The 20285-nt window shown below is 40.1% G+C and overlaps 1 protein-coding gene across 1 annotated transcript; it reads left to right on the top strand.

Annotated features, from left to right (window-relative positions):
• Positions 1 to 600: 600 nt before the first annotated feature.
• LOC139719499 (eukaryotic translation initiation factor 3 subunit E-like) lies at positions 601 to 16241 on the top strand. The gene is made up of 10 exons (XM_071630917.1): positions 601 to 703; positions 7409 to 7468; positions 7956 to 8013; positions 9143 to 9303; positions 9880 to 9984; positions 11672 to 11809; positions 12436 to 12563; positions 12932 to 13052; positions 14207 to 14308; positions 16215 to 16241. The coding sequence occupies exons 1-10, from the start codon at positions 614 to 616 to the stop codon at positions 16239 to 16241; spliced, it is 990 nt and encodes a 329-aa protein (XP_071487018.1). The 5' UTR covers positions 601 to 613.
• The last annotated feature ends 4044 nt before the right edge of the window (positions 16242 to 20285 follow it).

Here is a 20285-nt window from a genome sequence, read left to right on the forward strand (position 1 = left end):
CATGAGTAGGCCTGGGCAAGTTTCAGGGCTGCCTACATTGGAACTAGTTGAGAGTGAGACTCCCATAGGCCAATGCTGTAATTTAGGAGTCAAAATGAGTGAGATCAATAGAAATGCATGCAAATGAAATAAAGTTTTAGAGTGAGAAAGGACCAAAATGAGTGAGTCTCACTCTCAATTAGTGAGAGTTGGCAGCCCTGAAGTTTCTGTCTTTTTTTCTTTTCTTTTTTGAGGGGGTGCACTTGGCAGTAGGTTGGAGTGACTCACGTTGATGCGAAATAAGGCAAAAATATTATGCAATTTTTTTCTCAACTCATTCTGTTTCAAGTATTGATGGTTGTGTATTATGTTATGTCAAGTGCATAGAGAATTTATGATAGTTATCATGCGCTTTATAAATTTTTACAAATTATTACTACATGTATTATTATCATGGATAAGCCTTGCAACTTCCTCTCTCTGTATTCGTGAGACAACTTTGAAAACTCGTGGGAATGTGTGGTCCATGCGCGCACGAACGGAACTGAGGCGGCAAACTTCTCTTCTCTTTTAGTTGTAGCACTTACACTACAGAGTGTGTGCGTACGCGTACGTCTGTGTTACCTCCGCCAAGATGGCTGAATTTGACCTGACTTCGAAGATTGGGCAATATCTTGACAGACATCTTGTGTTTCCCTTGCTAGAATTTTTATCAGTGCAAGAAGTAAGTAGATCTATACTCCAAGTATCTAAAGTGGTTATTTTTGTGCCATATGTATCAATCAACCAGCCGATTCCTCCTCCCATCTGTGCAATTGTGTACGCGGTCGTTGTGCTAACATGTGGATAGTGTTCGGTCCCGTGCGCTTAAATTTGTGTGGGTTCTTTCATGAACGGATGCCGCGTAAAATAGATTCTAAATTTACTGTTCAAGTTGTGTGGCGTGGGTCTTAATCAATAATACTCTTTTACTAGTCTTAACGTTAACATTAGTCTAAACGTTAGAAATGCTAGATAGGCCAAGTCTACACCACGCCCGAGTAGAACATACATTAGTCTAAGTAGGCCAAGTAAAAAAAGAAAGTAGTTTCTCGTCCGGGTTTTTTGAGCAAGGCGATGAGGGAGGTCCTTACTATTTGATATCTTGAAAGTAAAAAATGAAAGTAATAATGTGTTTCTCGTCCGGTAATTCTGAGAAAGGTAACGAGCGAGGGCTTTACTATTTTCTATATCCAATTTATGAAATGAAATATCACTCTGGTAGCTGTGTTATGAGGGACCAGTTGCTTGCACTCTGTGCATTTTCAAACAAATAGATATTATATGTACCATACTTGAAATGAAACTTCATGCTTGCAGAAACACATTTGCCTTTTCTTTCCACACAGATGTCAAGGTAAGATAACCATCTTAATACTGGTACAGTGTATTTAGTGTTGTAATGGCATTTCTGATACCAGTGTATAGTGTACAAGCATTTGTACAGTACAATTCATCCGCTTAAGATATGATCGAGAAACGGGGAAAAATACGAACAATGCGCGAAATAATTATGCGTGGAATATCAGCGATTGTTCGCAATAATGTTGCCGCTATCGCGTTCACGACGTACCGAGTGCGCTGTACATCACAACCCAGGCCGGCCATGGCCCAGGCCGCCCGCCCACCCAACTACAGTACTGTAAAACATGATATATTCGCGGCATGAAATTTTCGCGAATTGGAGCTGACAGCCCTTTTCGTGGCATGAACTTTTCGCGAATTGCCACTGGTGTTCAATGCATGTAGTGTAGACAAAAACTTTCGCGTGCATTTTAATTTCGCGAATTTTGGCGCTCGGGAAATTCGCGAAATTAAAATGCACGCGAAAATTTCTCGTTTTACAGTATACAGTTCGACTGCTTTGTGGGTCATTCCTTCTTGCCGAGCTCGCAGTGTGAAATGCATGCGTTATAATACATACGCACTACAGAAGCTACAGCTGTACTACAGCGAAGTAGAGGACGCAAGGCGTAATTAGAAATGAGACATCATTACGATTGGTAGGTGAATTGTCGATTTTTTTTCGGCGGTCGAAAAAATAGTAAATATCAAAAAAGTCGATGCGGCAACTGAAAATCGATGCGGGCGGGGAGCGGGCTGGGACAAGAATTATGAATTTCTTGGTATTTTCAGCGCCATTTTGAAAATAGTAAATAGTAAAAAAATCGACGCGGCGGCCAAAATCGATGCGCGCGAGGACGAGAAACTGGTTTCTTTTTTTACTTGGCCTAAGTGACTCTAACGTTGGCTTTAAAAGTTTTGCTTCAGGACAAATAAAGTAGAGTATTAAAACTGCGTCAGTAAGCGGCCGTGCAGCCGTTCGCGGCAGGTACAACATACATGTACACGGTCATATACACAGCACTGCACTGTTACATGCACACTACACATATACTAACACACTAGCAATCAACAAAATCCAACCGATAAAATGGGCACAATCTCTGACGAAAGTGAAATTTTCTCACCGAAATGACAACATATCGCATCCAAAATGAAATTTTCGGTAGGCCTACTTCTTAATGTAACACTGGTAACAGTTAAGAAACAGTGGTCCAAGAAACTGGATTTTTTGTCGTTTTCTCGATGTTCATGGATTTTGAAAACACATCCTCACGTAAAATAGAACTTTCGCGAGCCGATATGGGCCGCCATTTTTTTCGGAAAGTGGATGTTACCATAAAAAAAAACGGGAAAAACACGAGAAAGACATCAACAACACCGCCAGAATTGCGATCTTGTTTGCGGCCAATGCATGTGCGCACGCTATTTTCACGTGCTTTCGCAATGGGAATTGGCGCTTACGCAATGTTCGCGAGACATGTGAAGGCGTTTCAGCTAAAGATCGCGGAGCACGTGCGTATTGCATAGGGATTGTACATCGTGCCGCAAGCAGAAATACTACGTCGCATATCGCCCTTATCGGCGAAAATTGTGCCGGGTTTTGCCCTGGTAAATCATGAAAACTGCGTTGGTCAATGGTTAATTTCTTCTACGAAAACAATTGCGTTAATGAATAATCTTGTCTATGATATATGAAATGGTTGAAAATAATTTGCCTGATTTCTTTACAAGTTGGAAAAACCCTTAACAATGCTTAAACTGCCGCAAACGGGATATTTTACTCTAGTTTTTCATTGCACACGCAACCGCTGTCGTGAAGCGACACAGCGGCTGCACGTCTATTCCTTCGCAGGCGTTGTTATCTTTCAGGGGTGGATGTGCGATTCCTTCATGAATATCTTTATTAATCGTGGAAAACTAAAATATAAGAAATCCCCGTAATCTATGATAATCATTCAATAATCGGTATGCGAGTTTTTGTTTGATTACGTCAAAAACTCACCGAAATCCGTGGCTAAAGTCAGGACTGTAAATGTCCATATTGCTTCACTCCTCATCTTCTGCGTGTTATTGAATGGCAATCACTCTCCTATACTACAACGTAGCGAGTCGGAGCGGAAGGGATGAGCTAGTCGGAGCGGAAGTGACCCATGTAAAGGTCAAATCATGAGAGCAGCACGCGCGGAAATACATGTACGTAGAAGACGACAAGCTTTACGGAACACACGAAACGCACGGGCGTACGTAAAATGCTACCACGGTACCTCGGGTAGAGTGTTCAAGGTAAGTTCGTTGATTTTGTGAATCATCGCACTATCTACTCCAAAAAATTCGACAATAAGGTTTGGATACCAACAAAACACCAAATTCAACTCGACCATCAGCAAAATACAATATAGGTGAGTGGTATTACTGTTAAAATCAAACAAAATAAGAGACATTTTTTGTGGTCTTTCCGTCAAAAGCGACGGTCGTTTACAACGTTTAAACACTAGTACATGTCAGACTGCTGTGCTTTGCACAGCGGTCTGGTCAGGCTATTTTTCATATAAAAATCAGATGTACACCAAGCCATAGAAATGAGATCAATTATCTGTAGATTGATACATAATATACACATGAAAAGTGTTGAAATCAGCCTATTTTTTCATTTTCTTGTAAAAATCTTGCATTTTAATAACTTTTCGCGTTTACGATTTTGCGCCCTAACATTAGCGGCTTCGATTCGCCGATCATCGTAAGTAGAGAGCTGAGCCAGCGCGCGGCGTCTGCAGGCAGTCGTAAATCACACAACACCCATAGCGACTCCCACGGCAGCAACTGCGAAGCTCTTCACGGGCTCCGATCGGGCAGCCAATTTCACTGTTAAAACAGGCATTGCAAGGTCCATTTCGTGTACCGTTCTTGCCACATGCGCTAACATGCAGTCGATAAATTTTCCTTCAAAAAATCAGAAAACATTTCAATTTTGAAAAAAGTGAAGTTTCGATACTGCCATATTTTGCACAATGTGGATTAAGTACAAAATACACCAAAGGTCACGACAAATAAGTGCAAAATTTCGACTTAGCATGCCGAACAGATAGTCCTCCTCGGGCTATACTAGCGGTAGGTAGCAGACGCAAACCCACGTACAGGATGGCAAAAGTAGTTCAGGTTTGTGATTCGAACATGTTGTTTGCAGTATGGCCGTATTACTTTTGAAAAGAACAGTATCAATGCACCCCTGTCACAACTGGTACAGCTAGCGATCGTCGCGAATGGGCTCAGAAATTGAGCACACTGCGTGTGTAGAAAACGATGTACATGCACGAGCGCGCCATCTAGTGCTGAATCACGAACGCTAGTCAAGAGAGAAGTAAATTTACTGTGATGCATGCTGGATCCTGGTCCGGTCCTGGCCTCAGGAGGTCCTTGCTGCTTACCAATTGGTAAAGTTAACGTTTAATATGTCAACTTACGAATATGATTTTTTTCTTCCACTGGCACTGAGCTGCCCAGACGCAAGACGGACGCATGACACCTTCTCTAAGCAACTACAGCTCAGTGTACTCTAACCGTCAGTGCTCTAGCCTAGGCTAGAGTAAAAGTTAAAGCCAAAATTTTTCGGCCGGCCACCAAAATCCGGACACTTCTCACTTATCACAAGCCAGCAAATTCTACTGTCGCAACACATGCATATCACATCGTTTCACATACTGGCACACTCGTTCACCACAGGAAAGTGCCTGAGTCACCTCCAAAAATCCATCTAAATTCCCAAATTTTGCCGTCAAGAATGCAGAATTGCCACAACTTTTCCCAAGTACACGCGAATTAGGTCCTGTGGAAAGAATCAGGGTCACCAGAAAAGCGCTAAGAATTGACAAATCACGCCGTTTTGTTGCGAGATTTTTCACTTATCGCAAGCTCAGAGTGTGATGGTATCCTAAAAAAATCAAAACAAAAACAAAATCTCTGTACGTTCCGATGCAGTGAATAAATGTACAGGGCCTGAATGCAAGTGCAGAGTCACCAAAATTCGGACACGAACGAATGAATATTGGGAAAAGATAGTGTGATACATTAAAATACACGTTGTACATTATTATGGATATGATTTTGTGGAGTATTATTTGAGTTGAACAAATATTGCAAAAAAGCTTAAATGTCCAAAAATTGGGGGTTTTACTCTAGGTGTCCAACACATCGACACTAACAAGTTATTTTCTACATTGAAACTGACACCCCTCTCTATTTCTAGCATTGCACGTAAAGAACAAACTTTCTTAATCATGCATGCGCATGAGACTACACGCAGTGGTTTTGCATTTTTCAGTGGGGATTTGATGATGTCAAAATATTACTGAAAAACCTGATAATAAACAAGATCAACAGAAAAACAATGATACTGTAGATTATAAATGCACATACAATGTAGGAAAAGCATTACATGCATTTCACACGTATTGTCAAGAGTTCAGAGAGGGCAGGGCAGGGTAATTAAGTGTTGGTTTCAAAATATGGCGCGACTGAGTGCGTCAAAACAACAATCGACGTGTTTGAAGCAGTTATCTTGGAGCATGTACTGCAAGAGCAAATTGCATTTTCAATGTGCACTTGTGAATTCAGAGTATTTTCTTTCCATGTGAGTATAATTTCAGGCAAATTGTGTGATATTTTAAGTATCTATTGGTAGAAAAACATTAGGTTGTTGATGTGTTGGACACTCGAACAACTATACTACCGTACGTAGTCTAACACTTAACAGGTAACGTTAAACTGTCCATGCACCATGCATGAGCACAGGATATTGACCAAAAGATCAGTTTTTATCTTGTCAGACATGTGTTCCATGGATACTTCCTCTGGCTTCACAGAATCCCCTTACGAAGAAAAGTATGAAAAAAAAAATATTAAAAATTCCTCCTGACAGACAGATTTTTCTGTCTTACACATAATGTAATTACATGGACTACAGCGTCAATTGAGGCACCATTTTTTAGACCACCTTAGTTTTGCACAGCCTTATGAGTCATACACTTCACGCCAAATTCTAATGGGATGAATTACAGTACGGCAGTCAAGTAACAGCGCAAATCACTCTGAAAAGAGCGTAAATGCGCTTGCCAGTAGCAGGCTTAGAATCTCATTCCGCTCCGCTTGGCCACACTACAGCCGTTCATTTTAGGTTCTATACGCTCACACACACACACACACACACACACACATTGCATCCCGACACAAAATTCCACACATGCACGCAGTACTGGGACCCATGCTGTCGATTCCATGGTGCCTGTACTGGTGTTGAGCGTGATAGGTACGGGACTTGACATGACCCTACAAGACTTGTGCTGGTGTCTTCACCTTTATTTTTAGTTGGCAATTTTCAGTGAAGAGACTTCAAACGGATTACTCTGAATTTGATGAAATCAACCTGATTTTACACTTTGTCTACTGAATCTGTCAACAATAACCGAATCTGAATATTTATGGTCACTCTAAATAATCTCTTGAAAAAAATGAAGGCTGTGATGTACAATATATATCACATTATGTTGAACTACTGGCACTACCGCCAGCACAGTTACATTTATTGTACTAGCCAATGTCAGGGTTCGAAATTGGCGATGGTCCGCTGGCCATTGGCCACCCAAAATCATGTCGGACTAGCTAAAAATCATAAAATTCTGAAGTAACTAGTCCGTCTGGCTAGCCAAAATATTGCTTCAGTGTCAAAATTGATTCTAAGTAGTCCGCCTGGCTAGTTAAAAAAAAAGTTAAGTGCGACCCCTGAATGTGCCATTAAGAAGCTTTGCATGTGAAGTACAAATTGTCTGGAAAATGTATGACTACAAACTTAATGAATTTCAGCCTTCAAAATTGATTAATGTGAAGTGGATGCCAAAACTCATAACAACAACAAAATAGAAGTACTGGGGTAAGCTACATTTGTACATAAAATGTCATGGATCACAGTACATAGTACTTTTCAATTAGCAACCTTATTCTCAAGTATGTTGTATTTTGTTTATTCCTTATTTTTCCTCTTTGCATACAGATTTATGATGAAAATGACATGCTCCAAGGAAAACTTGATCTTCTCAGCAACACAAACATGGTGGGTATTTTTTGCTATCTTCTCCTATGTTTTCCAACCATGATCTTTCTTGAGTTTGCTTTTGCACTTTGACTTCCTCACAACTTTATGAAATATTTTGTTGTTGTTGTAACAGTATTGTGCATGTTATTGATATTACTTCAGTAACTTCATTTTGTGATATTCAGCATCAGAATCTCTTTCTGGAAGATGACATGAGAACCACATACATTTGTATTATGTTACTCAATTGCTAGTGTTTATTCTTTCTTGCACACTAAAAGTTTGTTGTTGTTGAGTGGCATATTACTGCATGGTTGGAAGTGAGGGAAAAGACCCTTTGTTTCTGCTGAAATTGTGGGGTGCAACAGATGTTATTTCATGGCTGGTCTAAAGAATTTTATGACTTTTTAACAATATTTATGTGATGATGAAAATCTACAGTGTAGGACAGACCCCAGAGAATTGCTCAGTTATTCATGCTTTTCATTCCCACTGTAATACCCAGGTTGATTTTGCCATGGATGTGTACAAGACTCTTCATGAAGATTCGGATGTTCCAGCAAGTAAGTCTGCATTTCCACAGTAAAAAGATGACAGGCTGTGATTGGCTTGGCTCTCAGAAAGTGTATCATTCAGGGTTGGATCCAGGAATTTTATGAAGGGGGGTGCAAAACGATTCTGGTACCTCTTCCAGGTTTGATCAGCTGGCAAGCAAAAAAAAAAAAAAAAAAAGAGGCCTTCAGTACAATTTTCTGGTGCACAACAATAAAAAATTAAAGGGGGGGGGGGGCAAGCACCCCCTTTCATTTTCTTTTTTTTTTCCATTTTGTTTTAAGAATAATTAAAGGGGGATGCATGCACAGTGTCATTGGTCTGTTTTATAAAACCTTTTTGCAATTGTTTGTTGTTGTTTTTTGTAAAGAGAACTTGCCATGTTACAAATTTTATGATGAGAAGATGACCTCTTTCCAACATGCATCATGGCATCCATGTTGACTGCAGTCTTGAGGAAAGACAATCACATTTTGCCGCTTGCACAATTTCATGTACTTGAGAATGAAGAGTAGGGTGAGGGGAGTAAAAAATGTTGGATGACACCAATAAACAACAGTACTTCGACTGTGCAGCATGGGCTACAGGACTCAAATTAAAGACCAACAGTAGCAAAGGAATTTTATTATTTTTGCCTCTGCCAAAGGAGAAGATTATGTTTTCGTTACTGTTGGTTTGTTTGTTTGTTTGTGCGTGTGTGTGCTCTAGTTTTTGCTAGGGCGAGGCCGCCACATAGCTGATGGTTCATGACGTAACAAAGGTTTCTATATTGGAAAATAAGGCGATTTTTCAGCATGTATACCTATGGGTGGAAATCACTAATCTCTATGGAAGAGCCCAAAGAGCTTTTCCCCAGTGGTGGAGAGGAGAAAAATCTCTTTGGAAAGAGCAAGATCATTGGTGGAAAGTAGCTGCTTTGCAGAGGTCTGCGCTCTCAGAGTGCTTTTCTAATTTTTTAGTAGTTTTTGTAAAGGGTGTAATAATTATATGATCATGTCAAGTGTTGTTTTTGTCGTGAATTTGTCAGCTACTGTATTTGATTTTGTTTTTTAGTTTCCTGTTTGTCATTCTTGTCTTTGGGCATAAATGTTGTCTGTGCTTGGCATCTGCAAGGTTTTCTGCATTTTTTCTTCCTAACAGCTCTGAGGGAGAAGCGTGCTGATGTTGTGAACCGGCTGAAGCGCTTGCAGCAGGAGATGGAACCAATCTTCACCATCTTTGAGGATGCAGAGGTCCTGGAACACATCAAGTCTACCAGGGACAGCCGTCAGCTCATCGACTACCTCGTCAAGAGCCATGGGGTGGGTCTGGGAGCAAATCTCTTGTAGGGTGAAACTTTCTTGACATGTATGGGTTTGACTTTTGAAAATTGATAATTGTTGAAAAACAATTAACGTTTCATTGAATTTGGATAAAGGTATTAAAGAAAGGTTTGGGATGAGATATTCCACATTTCATGGCAACAGCCTCTGGACCCCTATGAAATACAGCCATTGGCTGAATATGGTCATCCAACCCATGAGTGCTGAATAAACAAATAAAATGAAATAAATAAATAAACAGTCAGCCACATATAGGTCGCAGTCATGTGTGAAAATGAAAGCAGGTGATTTTGTTGCGTCGCAATGGTTTCATGGAATTGAGAAAAAAATCTCAATAGTGAATGTTATTTTGTATTTAAAATAAAGTGAAAATATAGAAATCATATCCTTTATATCAAATTATTTTACCACTTTAATGATTCAGTTAACGATTTGAGTGATTTTTGATAAATTTCAGTGACCTTTTTGCGATTATTACGAGCGAAGCATATTGGCACAAACTTTTAAACAAATCAGCATCAGTCACATTTCCAGTGTCGCCTCTATGTTCCACAGTTCCAGCAGGAGATGCTAAACCTCCTGTATGACTACGCCAAGTTCCAGTACGACTGCGGAAACTACTCGGGTGCGGCAGAATACCTCTACTTCCACAGAACACTGGTGAGAATTTGAGACACATGTATACCTCTTGCCCTCTTCCCAATAACCAGCCCCATTCTTGTTGCCTAAGAGTCATTTCCGAATCCAGGAAAGATGACTTCCTCTCCAAACTGGTGACAGAATGCAATGATGTATCGTTGCTGGGATGACAAGACCTTGTATCTACACAATGTCAAATATTCAGGAGAGCAAAGAACATATGATGGCCAAAGCACTGTATCAAATGGGATAACCTTTCCTTTGACATGCTGTGGTGGCTTCATTTTTTTAGGAAGACAGCTAACTCTATTATCTGACCATTAATCCAGAAAGAGTAATTTTCGCCAAAATTTGAGATACAAGGTCTTGTCACCCCAGCGACGATGCCTCTACCATCTTCTCCTCTGTCATGTGTCATATATTTGTGCATATCACAACTACAGCAATAATGTAGCTCAACAGCAAAAACAAAGAAAAATGCTTTGCTATCATTCTTTCACATGCTATTCCTAGAGATGTTTGTCAAAATTTGCCATACACAATGCTAAACTACCGGTGTGAATATGAAATCACGTTTGTCATGCTAGTGATGATGATCATTATTTTGACCGCCTTCAATCTGATGTCAGATCTGACTAAAATCCAATAATATTTGATAATTCTAAGAAACATTGAAACAAAAAGACAGTGACAAACAAATACATTTATAACACTTTAGTTGTTCATGTGCACAATGTATGCTGTATTTGCCTGTACACGTAGCAAAATGTGTAGTAGCAAACCTAACAAGTTTTTGTAATGACATAGGGCATCATGTACTGTAGACTAGTCCCACATTAGCGAAACTGAAATGGAAATGCTGTTCTGTGAAACAATACGTACTACTTGCGTAACATGGCCAGCTTACAATGTGTGAGATAGGACCAAATGCGAGGTGGTACCACTGTTAGTGCGAGATTCCATACATTGATATATGCTCCAGGAAATGGAATACCAAGTTGCAATTTCTTTGTTTTGTATGGCATTGTGTGTTTGTGTTGATTTATTTGACATGTATCTTGTCACTTGCCATGAGGAACTAGAAGGACATTAACTCTGCGCAAAGAAGATAAAGTTAGCCTTGCGCCCTTTTGACACACCAAAGACTCCACAATTTTGTCCATTTACACTGCCGGGCTCGGCAGCGCTTTTGATTCAAACCTTTCAATATTTTGTCGTAGTGGCGCTCTGCTTGTAAACAAACGCAATTTGGTATTGTCTGGTTTTCAGACCCTTTGCCAACTGAATTCCGTGGCGAAAAAGTCGCCGTTCAGGCAAAGGCCTTTGCCGAAGGAAAAAATCCCTTGCAGGACAAAACCACCTTAAACTATCCTAGTTTTCGACGTTGAGGGGGTTAATATCCTGAATAGCGAAAGATACAGGCAGAGGGTTTGGGAGCCAGACTAAAATTGGCTGCGCATTTGGCAAGGTTTGCGTTTACACTGAGAAAAGGCCGAGACCACCTCCAGAGCGAGGCCAAATGCGAGGCCAATTTTGGCCTCGCATTTGGCCTTTTGCGCGTTTACGCTGAAATGAAGGTGGGCTGGGCCGCGGCCGAGCCTCGCACTGTAAACGGGGTCTAAGATTTAGTCCTGTATCGCTGAATGCACAATTTTGTCTTCCTGCGCCATGATGCCCTAAATTTGGTCTTTGCCCGTACCTTGTTTAGGTTTCCCCTTCGGATCCCAAGGCGACCAGCTCTCTGTGGGGCAAACTTGCCTCCGAGATCCTGATGCAGAATTGGGATGGGGCGCTTGAGGACCTCAACAAACTGCAGGAGGTCATCGACCCCGCGGACAAGATGGAAGTAAGTGCCACAAGGCCTTGTTGTGACACTTATAGAGGAAACAGTGTCCTGTTCACACAGATTGGTCAGTGTTATCCATAGGAATGTTCCTTGTTAGAATATCCCAATGAGCAATTGCAGCACTGGACTGTCCTACTCTTAGAAGTCGTATGAGAGCCGATTGTGTCCAGTTCATCTGTAGTCACTTAAACCCAGAGAGGACTGGCTGATTTTCCTGCAACATGCATTTCCCATAGGCACCTGCCCAAGCATATTCGGAACCTTGACTTCGATGGGTTAAGGAACACTTTGCAATGCATGATGATATTGTAGTGCTGTCAGTTTGGCATAACAATTGAAATTAATACCATACCTAGCCATATTTTGTGTTTCATAAGAGCCCTGATATAGAATGGATCAAGAGATACAATGCATGTGTTTTTGGTCTTCTGCCTATTACTCTGTTAATACATTGAAATCAGGCAATGTAGAAGAAATCTCCTTTAACTGCTTTATTTTTGTCTACTCTAGGAGCTACCCACCATCTGAAATATGCATGCATCCAGATGGCAAGAGATGACCCTGTTAAACACACTTCTTTTCTTTTCTCTTGTATGACCTTTTGTGATTGTCTTTTCTCCATCCAGTCTCACTTCATCACGCCGCTGCAGTCATTGCAGCAGAGAACCTGGCTAATTCACTGGAGTCTCTTTGTCTACTTCAACCACTCCGAAGGGCGGGATCTCATTATCGACAAGTTCCTCTACCAGCCAGCGTAAGTCTGTCTACCTTCTTGTCATAGAAATGAAATAATGATCCTCACTGGTTTTCGGCCACTGGTCAAAGAGAATTCATTCCTCTTCTTCACAAGAATCATGCATGTGGCATAACCTCTGACCTCTGTGAGGGCGCACACTTGCAGGTGCTTTGTACAATCCAGAGAGGGTGTGCAACACAAATCGTAACTATTTTATGACACTTCCCTTCCCCCTTTTCCGTTTTTCCAATGGTTCTGGATTGCTAAATCGACACCTTATAAATTGTCTTGTAAGTCCCAATTCATGAAATATTACACACACACACACACACAAATATATATGGTGTATACAGTATGTGATATTTGGATGTTGGTTTATCTCTCAGCTACCTGAATGCAATCCAGACCACCTGTCCTCACATCCTACGGTACCTGACGACAGCAGTCATCACTAACAAGACCAGAAGGAGACAGGTGCTCAAGGACTTGGTCAAAGTCATACAGCAGGTCAGACTTTAGTCTAGATTCTGGCAGTACAGTGCACTCCTGTTATTAAGAACACGGTTACGTAACAAAATTTTGGTTACAACAAAGTAAACCGTTATAACGGGAGTCCACTTTATACATGTGTTTATGTGTTTACTGATGTGACTATGGGTGTGTATAGATTTCGTTCTCTTATCACCAAAGACATGCATGTAGGTGCAATGGGCAGTGTAGCAGATTTTAGTGTATTTAATTTGTGTTAGTGGATGATGTATCCACTGGTGGGGGTGATGGTTATGATTATCATGGTGAAATTGATATTTGCTAGCAAGGATTACAATGGTGATACAGGCTCATATCATCAGCTGAAAACCAGGAGGGCACTATCATGTTCTAAGATTTGAGCGTAAATAAAAACGAAACAATAAATTTTCATGAAATGAAAAGTTTATTTAATCAAAAGTGGGTAGATTTTATATGGTAGGAATAGCTCCCTTGTGATTTTGATTTTTAACATTTTACTGAAAATGAAAATTATTTAAAATTTACACCATAATGTAGAGGAGATCAAACTCTACAGCATGATACCAATAACTCAATACCCCCCACAACTGTGATAAAGCCCTTCTGGTTCCTATGCCGACGCTATAATATGGATGGTGATGTTTAGAGGTGGAACAGATGATGACAGTGTTGATGTTGATGATGATGCAGTCCGGATTCAGATGATATTGGTGTTGATCGTAATGTTGATGATGACAGTCATGATAGTGGTGATAGGAACTATAAATTATAGCGATGATGGTGGTGGTTGTGTTGATGAAAATTGTGATGAGATGATGGTGAAAATAGAAGTGGCCACCCCTGATTAATCAGTTATCCATATCCTGATTAGGAATATTGCGGTGAAGTCATGTTGATATTGTATGTGGAAGATGCTTTTAGGTGCATGGAGTTTGAAGTGAATTTAAGTAGTGGTTTCATTTTGTGAATATGTGTGTTGCATTCAAGATGAAGCCGCAGGAGTAGAGCAATAATGGAATTACTTGATGAATTATAAATGAACGATGTGTAAAAAACAGTGAAATAATTATAAGAAATGTGGGAGACTCTGATATTTCGCAGCTCAGTGATAGTTAATGTGTTGGATGTCTCCCTCCTTGCCACCCCTCCAGGAGTCTTACACCTACAGAGATCCCATCACAGAGTTTGTGGAATGTCTCTATGTCAACTTTGACTTCGACGGTGCCCAGCAGAAACTCAGAGAATGTGAAAAGGTGAGTAGGAAGAGAGGAGGAGGAGGAAGCAAAGTTTGGATGATATGTCATGATTTTAATTTTTTTGCTTGGGGGTCAAGTAAGACTGTATGGCCCGAATTCACCAAGGTGGTACAGATGAAACCATGTTTTAAAGGCAGCCGATCGCCATCCCTAATGGTACGTAAACTCCGAACGACCGAAGTTTGTGTAATGCTACCACTGAGTCAAGTTTTAGTGTATGTGTGTGCGTGTGTGTGTACGCATCATACACAAACATTGTCACCGCGAGCTGCGGTGATTGGAGGAGAGAGGCCAGAAGACGCTGCGGCGTGTGTGTGTGTGTGTGTGTGTGTGTGTGTGTGCGTGTGTGTGTACGCATCATACACAAATATTGTCACCGCGAGCTGCGGTGATTGGAGGAGAGAGGCCAGAAGACGCGTGGCTCTTTTGGCCTCTCTTCATGCGCATGCGCACTGAGAGTGTGCGTCCATTCGGAAGCTCTCGTGGCTCGCTGGGACAGCCATTTTGGGTTAGCACAGGGAGCTCTCTTGTTAGTCCATGGGCCAAGAGCCGAAAAATGGGTTGTTGGTACCACCCGAGGTGGCAAAACCTTTTTGGTGTCATTTTGTTTGTCGGACATAGATACGCTTATCAAGCTATGATAGCATTTCCAAATGAGTAGCTTAGTCATAATAAATGAATTTTTAACCAATTTGGTCTCGTTTTTATATCCCTATACTTCTGAATTGAAACTAACCGCTATACAAATACGAGCACTGCCTTCTGTATGTCCACAGGTGTTCTGTTGTAAACGCGGTGCGCTTAGTTTTCATTCAATGCAGCGAAGGGAATATCCAAAGGGTTATGATGTCCACAGCTGTCACGCGGTGCGCTTAGTCTTTATCTAGAACAATGTACCGTTATCATATCTAAAGTTCCTAATAAAAGGGATTATCTATACTGTTTTTATACCACCCTCTCAACAAATACATCAGTTTTAAACAAAAATCACTCTGTTCATTTACAACATTATTAATTATAGGTCCCCCTAATGTATTGTAGTGTACCGGTACATTGTTTTTGCATAATCTTTCATTGTTGGATGGAAATAAAGCGACATTGGTGTGGTATTAGCGTTTTCAACCCAGGGTTTTCACCGGAAAATGATAAATAATTGAAAAAGACGCTAAAATTCACGAGAAATTGCTTTTTTGTTGTTGTTGTTTTTAGATAAAGGGATATACACTGTATCATAAGCTTTGGATATTCCCTTCGCCGTCTTGAATATTAGACTAAGCGCTGTGGACATCATAACCCTTGGATATTCCCTTCGCTGCCTTGAATAAAGACTAAGCGCACCGCGTTTACAACAGAACACCTGTGAACATACAGAAGAGAGTGCTCTTCTTTGTATAGCGGTTGGTCTCGATTCAGAAGTACAGGGATATAACAACGAAATCAAATTGGTATAAAATTCATTTACTATGACCAAGCTACTCATTTGGAAATGCTATCATAGCTTGATAAGCATATCTATGCCCGACAAACAAAATGACACCAAAAAGGTATTGCCACCTCAGATGGTACCAATATCTGGCCTGGCCCATGGACTATGTAGCCTACCGTATTTTCGCTGACCCATTGAGCCAGCGCTATTCTCATTCGGGGGTCACTACATTTGATACAGAATGGGGGAGGCAGCGTGTTGCGTTCGTCTCCGTGCCGCACAAACCACTCGCCACGACTGAGTGTCTTTAAACCATGGACCATGACTGTAGTTTTTATGGGGCGCCAAGTGTCGCATGGCCTATTTTTTTACGAAATGTTCATTTCGTTGACGAAATGTCAACATTAATGAAGTAACGAAATGACTGATTGCGTAAAAAAAAATCCCATAAAAAACTATATATTTTCTATTTTCCAGATTACCACAGACAGGCATAGAATTTAAAGTGCTCTTTAACTACTAAGATAAAGTATTAATGCCAACAGAAATATATATTGACAGAGAGTGTTTTAAATAGAATAACAATATTTCATTGGTATTATTATTTTCGTATTCTATTTGATTTCGTTATTTTGCTGTTGTGGATGAATGCAGGTGCTGGTGAATGACTTCTTCCTGGTAGCCTGCCTTCAAGACTTCATTGAAAATGCCCGTCTCTTCATCTTTGAAACATTCTGCCGCATCCACAACTGCATCAGCATCAAGTAAGTGTCCGTAGCAGCCAGCTGCAACACAGTCACTCTTGTCACAGGAAACTTTGTATTCAAATGAACACACCCTCGGGCCCTCGTTACGAGCTATTCGATGTACTTGTACCTATCAAATACATTTTGATACTTTAACCTTGGAGGAAAGTGGGCTTGTACTGCCTGGGATGCGTTTGGTTTGCCTGATTGACTTAACAAGTGATAGTCGGTGAATGTTAGTGACCTACCAACAGACCTTGCCGTATTAAACGCATTATTTACCATTTTCAGATGAAACAAAAACCCAGCTTTTGTGCTTCAAAATAGTTCTAAAATGTGACTTAGGGACAGAAACAACCAATGGAAAAATTTTAACCAGTATAATCAATGATAAGTATTGTTAAATATACAAAATGGGAACAATAGTTATAGCAGAAATGTTTCTGGAACAAACCGTCTACAGTTATGGTTTCACAAGAAAAATTGGGGTGTATCCTAATATATTAGGCTTTGTTGGGAAATTCTTATGTGGTAGGATGTTTTGTGATACAACTGACCTACACGTATGCATCAAATGTGATAACTCAGACATTCTTAAAATCACTGCTCCCAATGGTAAACAGGACCTTTAAAGAAAAAGATGGATACTTGAAACCCCATGTTTCTGCAGTGTGGACCTTGTTTCTTAAGGCCCAAAGAAAAGGAGTTTGTTAGTTGAGGTATTTTGTGTCAAATGATGAGACCTCTTTATACTGCATTTCCACTGTATTTCCTTCTCTCACACTACCAGGTACAGTGCTCTCCCATTATAACGAAGTCCTCGGGACTGGCACTTTTCTTTTATTGTATAGAAATTTTGTGATAACTGAGCAAATACACAATAATAAACATGGAGCGGTTAATGTTTGAACCTGAATATTATATTGCTGTATTGTAACTGGAATTTCATTGTAACAGGAGTGCACTGTACTTAACCGGTTGAGGACGAGTCCAGAGTATACTTGAGCAGGTGTTTATGGGAAATGCGTGTTGCAGCGAAATCAGTCCATCTTCAACGGGTTAGACACTGTGTATATAACATGATGGCTCAATTTTGGAAATTGTCAAACTTAGCTTTGTTTGGTCCATGATGATGTTCAAAGGCATGAAGCAAACACTTCAGCATACAACAGTTTTAAGCAACATAGGGATGGTACAGTATTGGTGGAGAAGAGAATTGGGCTTTTAACTCTTTGCGAGATACCAAGAAAACACTAATGAAATACAGTGGAAACTCGATATAACGAGATGGTCGGGACCGAGTCATTTTCCTCGTTATAGCCGATATCTCGTTATATCAGTAGGCATAAAAGAAAGCATAGAACATAAAGACATTAATTTGCACATGTGGGACTACCCATCATCTTTCAATCAATACTGATAACTTGATAATGGGTGTGAGGGAATTACTCACCTTTATGGGTAAGAAGATGTTTTTTGCCAATGAAATCCAATATCAAGAATGTGTTTCTTATTAATTGTAGATGTTTGAATCTGTAAATTATATAGCTTGCGATTGTGTCAAGATCGTCTGTGGATTAGTATGTGGTTATGGTATGGGTGTGACGAATATATATGGTCTGCACAATGCTGTGTGTGTATGTGACACATTCTGTTTGTACATTACGACTGCGTGTGTGTGAAGATGGGGAATTCCCTACGTAGAAAGCCAATCACGGCATCAGATTGCCTCACACCTGCTAAACGTCATAATGATGTCATGTATACGTATGGCCGTCCCACCACATTTTTTGCATGTATCAGTGTGCGCTCACACACACACATACACGTACAACATGTGTGCTACATGTAGCTGGAGTGCACTGAAGAAAATATGTGTGTACAAGACAGTTTTTGGCGCATCGAGCTTTACAATCTCGGAAGGTGATAGCACAGGCGAAGTAAAGCTTTACCCGAGGACATTTTGTTTTACCTCGCTATAACAGGTTTGATTGGCTATGTTTTTCTTTGTTTGGAAGTCACAAAATTTATCTCTTTATAGCAGTTATTTCGTTATAGCCAATCTCGCTATAAGAGTAGCATTTTACATAGACTTGTGTGGAAGGAAATTTGGGACCGGGAAAATTTCCTCGTAATAACCGATATCTCGTTATAGCAGTGTTCGTTATACGGAGTTTCCCCTGTAGTACTGAGCATACCATTTTAAGAGGTATTCAAAGTTTATATGATGAAAATCGGGTGTGGAATGACTGAAACATAAAAAAGAAAAAGAAAAACAAAGCAATCGTAATAAAAGGTGGGTCCCACACTTTTTGAAAATTGCTCTGTTTTGGATATCTCGACCATTTCATAACCAATTTTCATCAAATAAACGTTGAATTCTTCGTGGAATTAGTATGCTCTTTCATATTTCATAAGATTTTTCTCATTATCTCACCAAAAAATGTTAGAAACCTGAAATTAGGTCTCAACCAAAACTATATGATCCCTTTATGCTGTCACTGTAGTGTACTAGCACATGAATGCAGGCCTGTATGACAGTGAGTTTCTGATTACCATGAGTAACTCGGCACAGTGCTTGCAAAGATTGAGTTTGGATTGCAAGCTTTTCCAGTCACCCTATCCAGTGGTGCCTGGGATATACAGCATTCCTACAGTACAGATAGCTAAACACCCACACACTAACAGTGTACATCTCAGTGCGGTCTATGCCCTCCAACAAGGACCATTGTGATACTGTGGATGATATTTTACTTTACATCCATCATTACTGTTAATGGACACTGCAACTGATCCAACTTGATGTAATCTACAAAAATGTCTTGATTCAATCCGACATGGTTGTGAAGCTGAGGCACTGCAATGGTAGGGCAGTCAGTGTAAATGCAGGTATGAGAAGGTAGATAATGTGGACATGGAATGACAGCATGCACATACCTCCATACCTCATTTGATGTTTATGAATTATAGTTTATAACTTTTTACTGTAATAATTTAGTAAAGAAAATGAATGTCAGTTTAAATTATGAATTTATAGGCAGCAATCAGCAAACATCCCCTTTGTCTTTGAAGGCCATGGTATTTTCCAGTGCAAAGAGAGTAGTTTAACCCTAAAAAGACTGGGGGGGGGGGGGGGGGGGGGGGCTAAAAGGCCCCCCCCTCGACATCTCGCGCGATTACTCTGCAACACGCAATGCTCTCGCCGCGATGCTCCATGACTTTTTTCTTTCGAGTTTACTGCACATTTTGACACCAAATTTGTGACGCTCGGGGGTACGGTTCTGAAGTTATATAACTTTTTGTACATGCATGTGAGACCAAAAATGGCTGAAAAATGTGATTTTGTGTACAAAGTCACTGCAAATTGAGTTCATATAAATTCATATTCATATAAATATGCTTATTTTCACTATCAATGGCTAAAATTAATTTGTTTTAGGAGTATTATGCTTCAAAAAGTGTCTGCCATAAATTTTGTTTAAAGAAACAACAAAAACAAAAGGTGGAAAAAACAAAGAAATACATAAGAAATTCATAAAACAATAGAATAAATAAGAAATTAATTTTGATACCGATTTTTTTTTCAAGTACATTTGCTAAGAATGCCACAAAGAATAATTAGACCAAAAATGAGCACTTTTGGAGCTTTATTTACTGATTTAGATCAAAGAGTCCGATTTCTCGCATAAATTAGCATAATTAATCAAAATAAAATAAAAGAAGACTATTTTGGAAAATTTAAATATACGATCTTGTAGATTACATCACACATTACCATTGTGCAAATTTCCGCGGCGATCGC

The sequence above is a fragment of the Diadema antillarum genome, unplaced genomic scaffold, assembly GCF_040938485.1.
Source record: "Diadema antillarum isolate AM-2024a unplaced genomic scaffold, OU_Dant_1.0 scf00000111, whole genome shotgun sequence".
NCBI classification, from domain to species: Eukaryota; Metazoa; Echinodermata; class Echinoidea; order Diadematoida; family Diadematidae; genus Diadema; species Diadema antillarum.

Bases quoted from the DNA above. Each gene is read 5' to 3' on its own strand.
- LOC139719499 (XM_071630917.1), top strand. From the start codon at position 614: ATGGCTGAATTTGACCTGACTTCGAAGATTGGGCAATATCTTGACAGA. The intron at 9,304-9,879 runs GTGGGTCTGGGA...TATGTTCCACAG, and splicing joins ACCTCGTCAAGAGCCATGGG to TTCCAGCAGGAGATGCTAAA. The intron at 12,564-12,931 runs GTAAGTCTGTCT...TTTATCTCTCAG, and splicing joins AAGTTCCTCTACCAGCCAGC to CTACCTGAATGCAATCCAGA.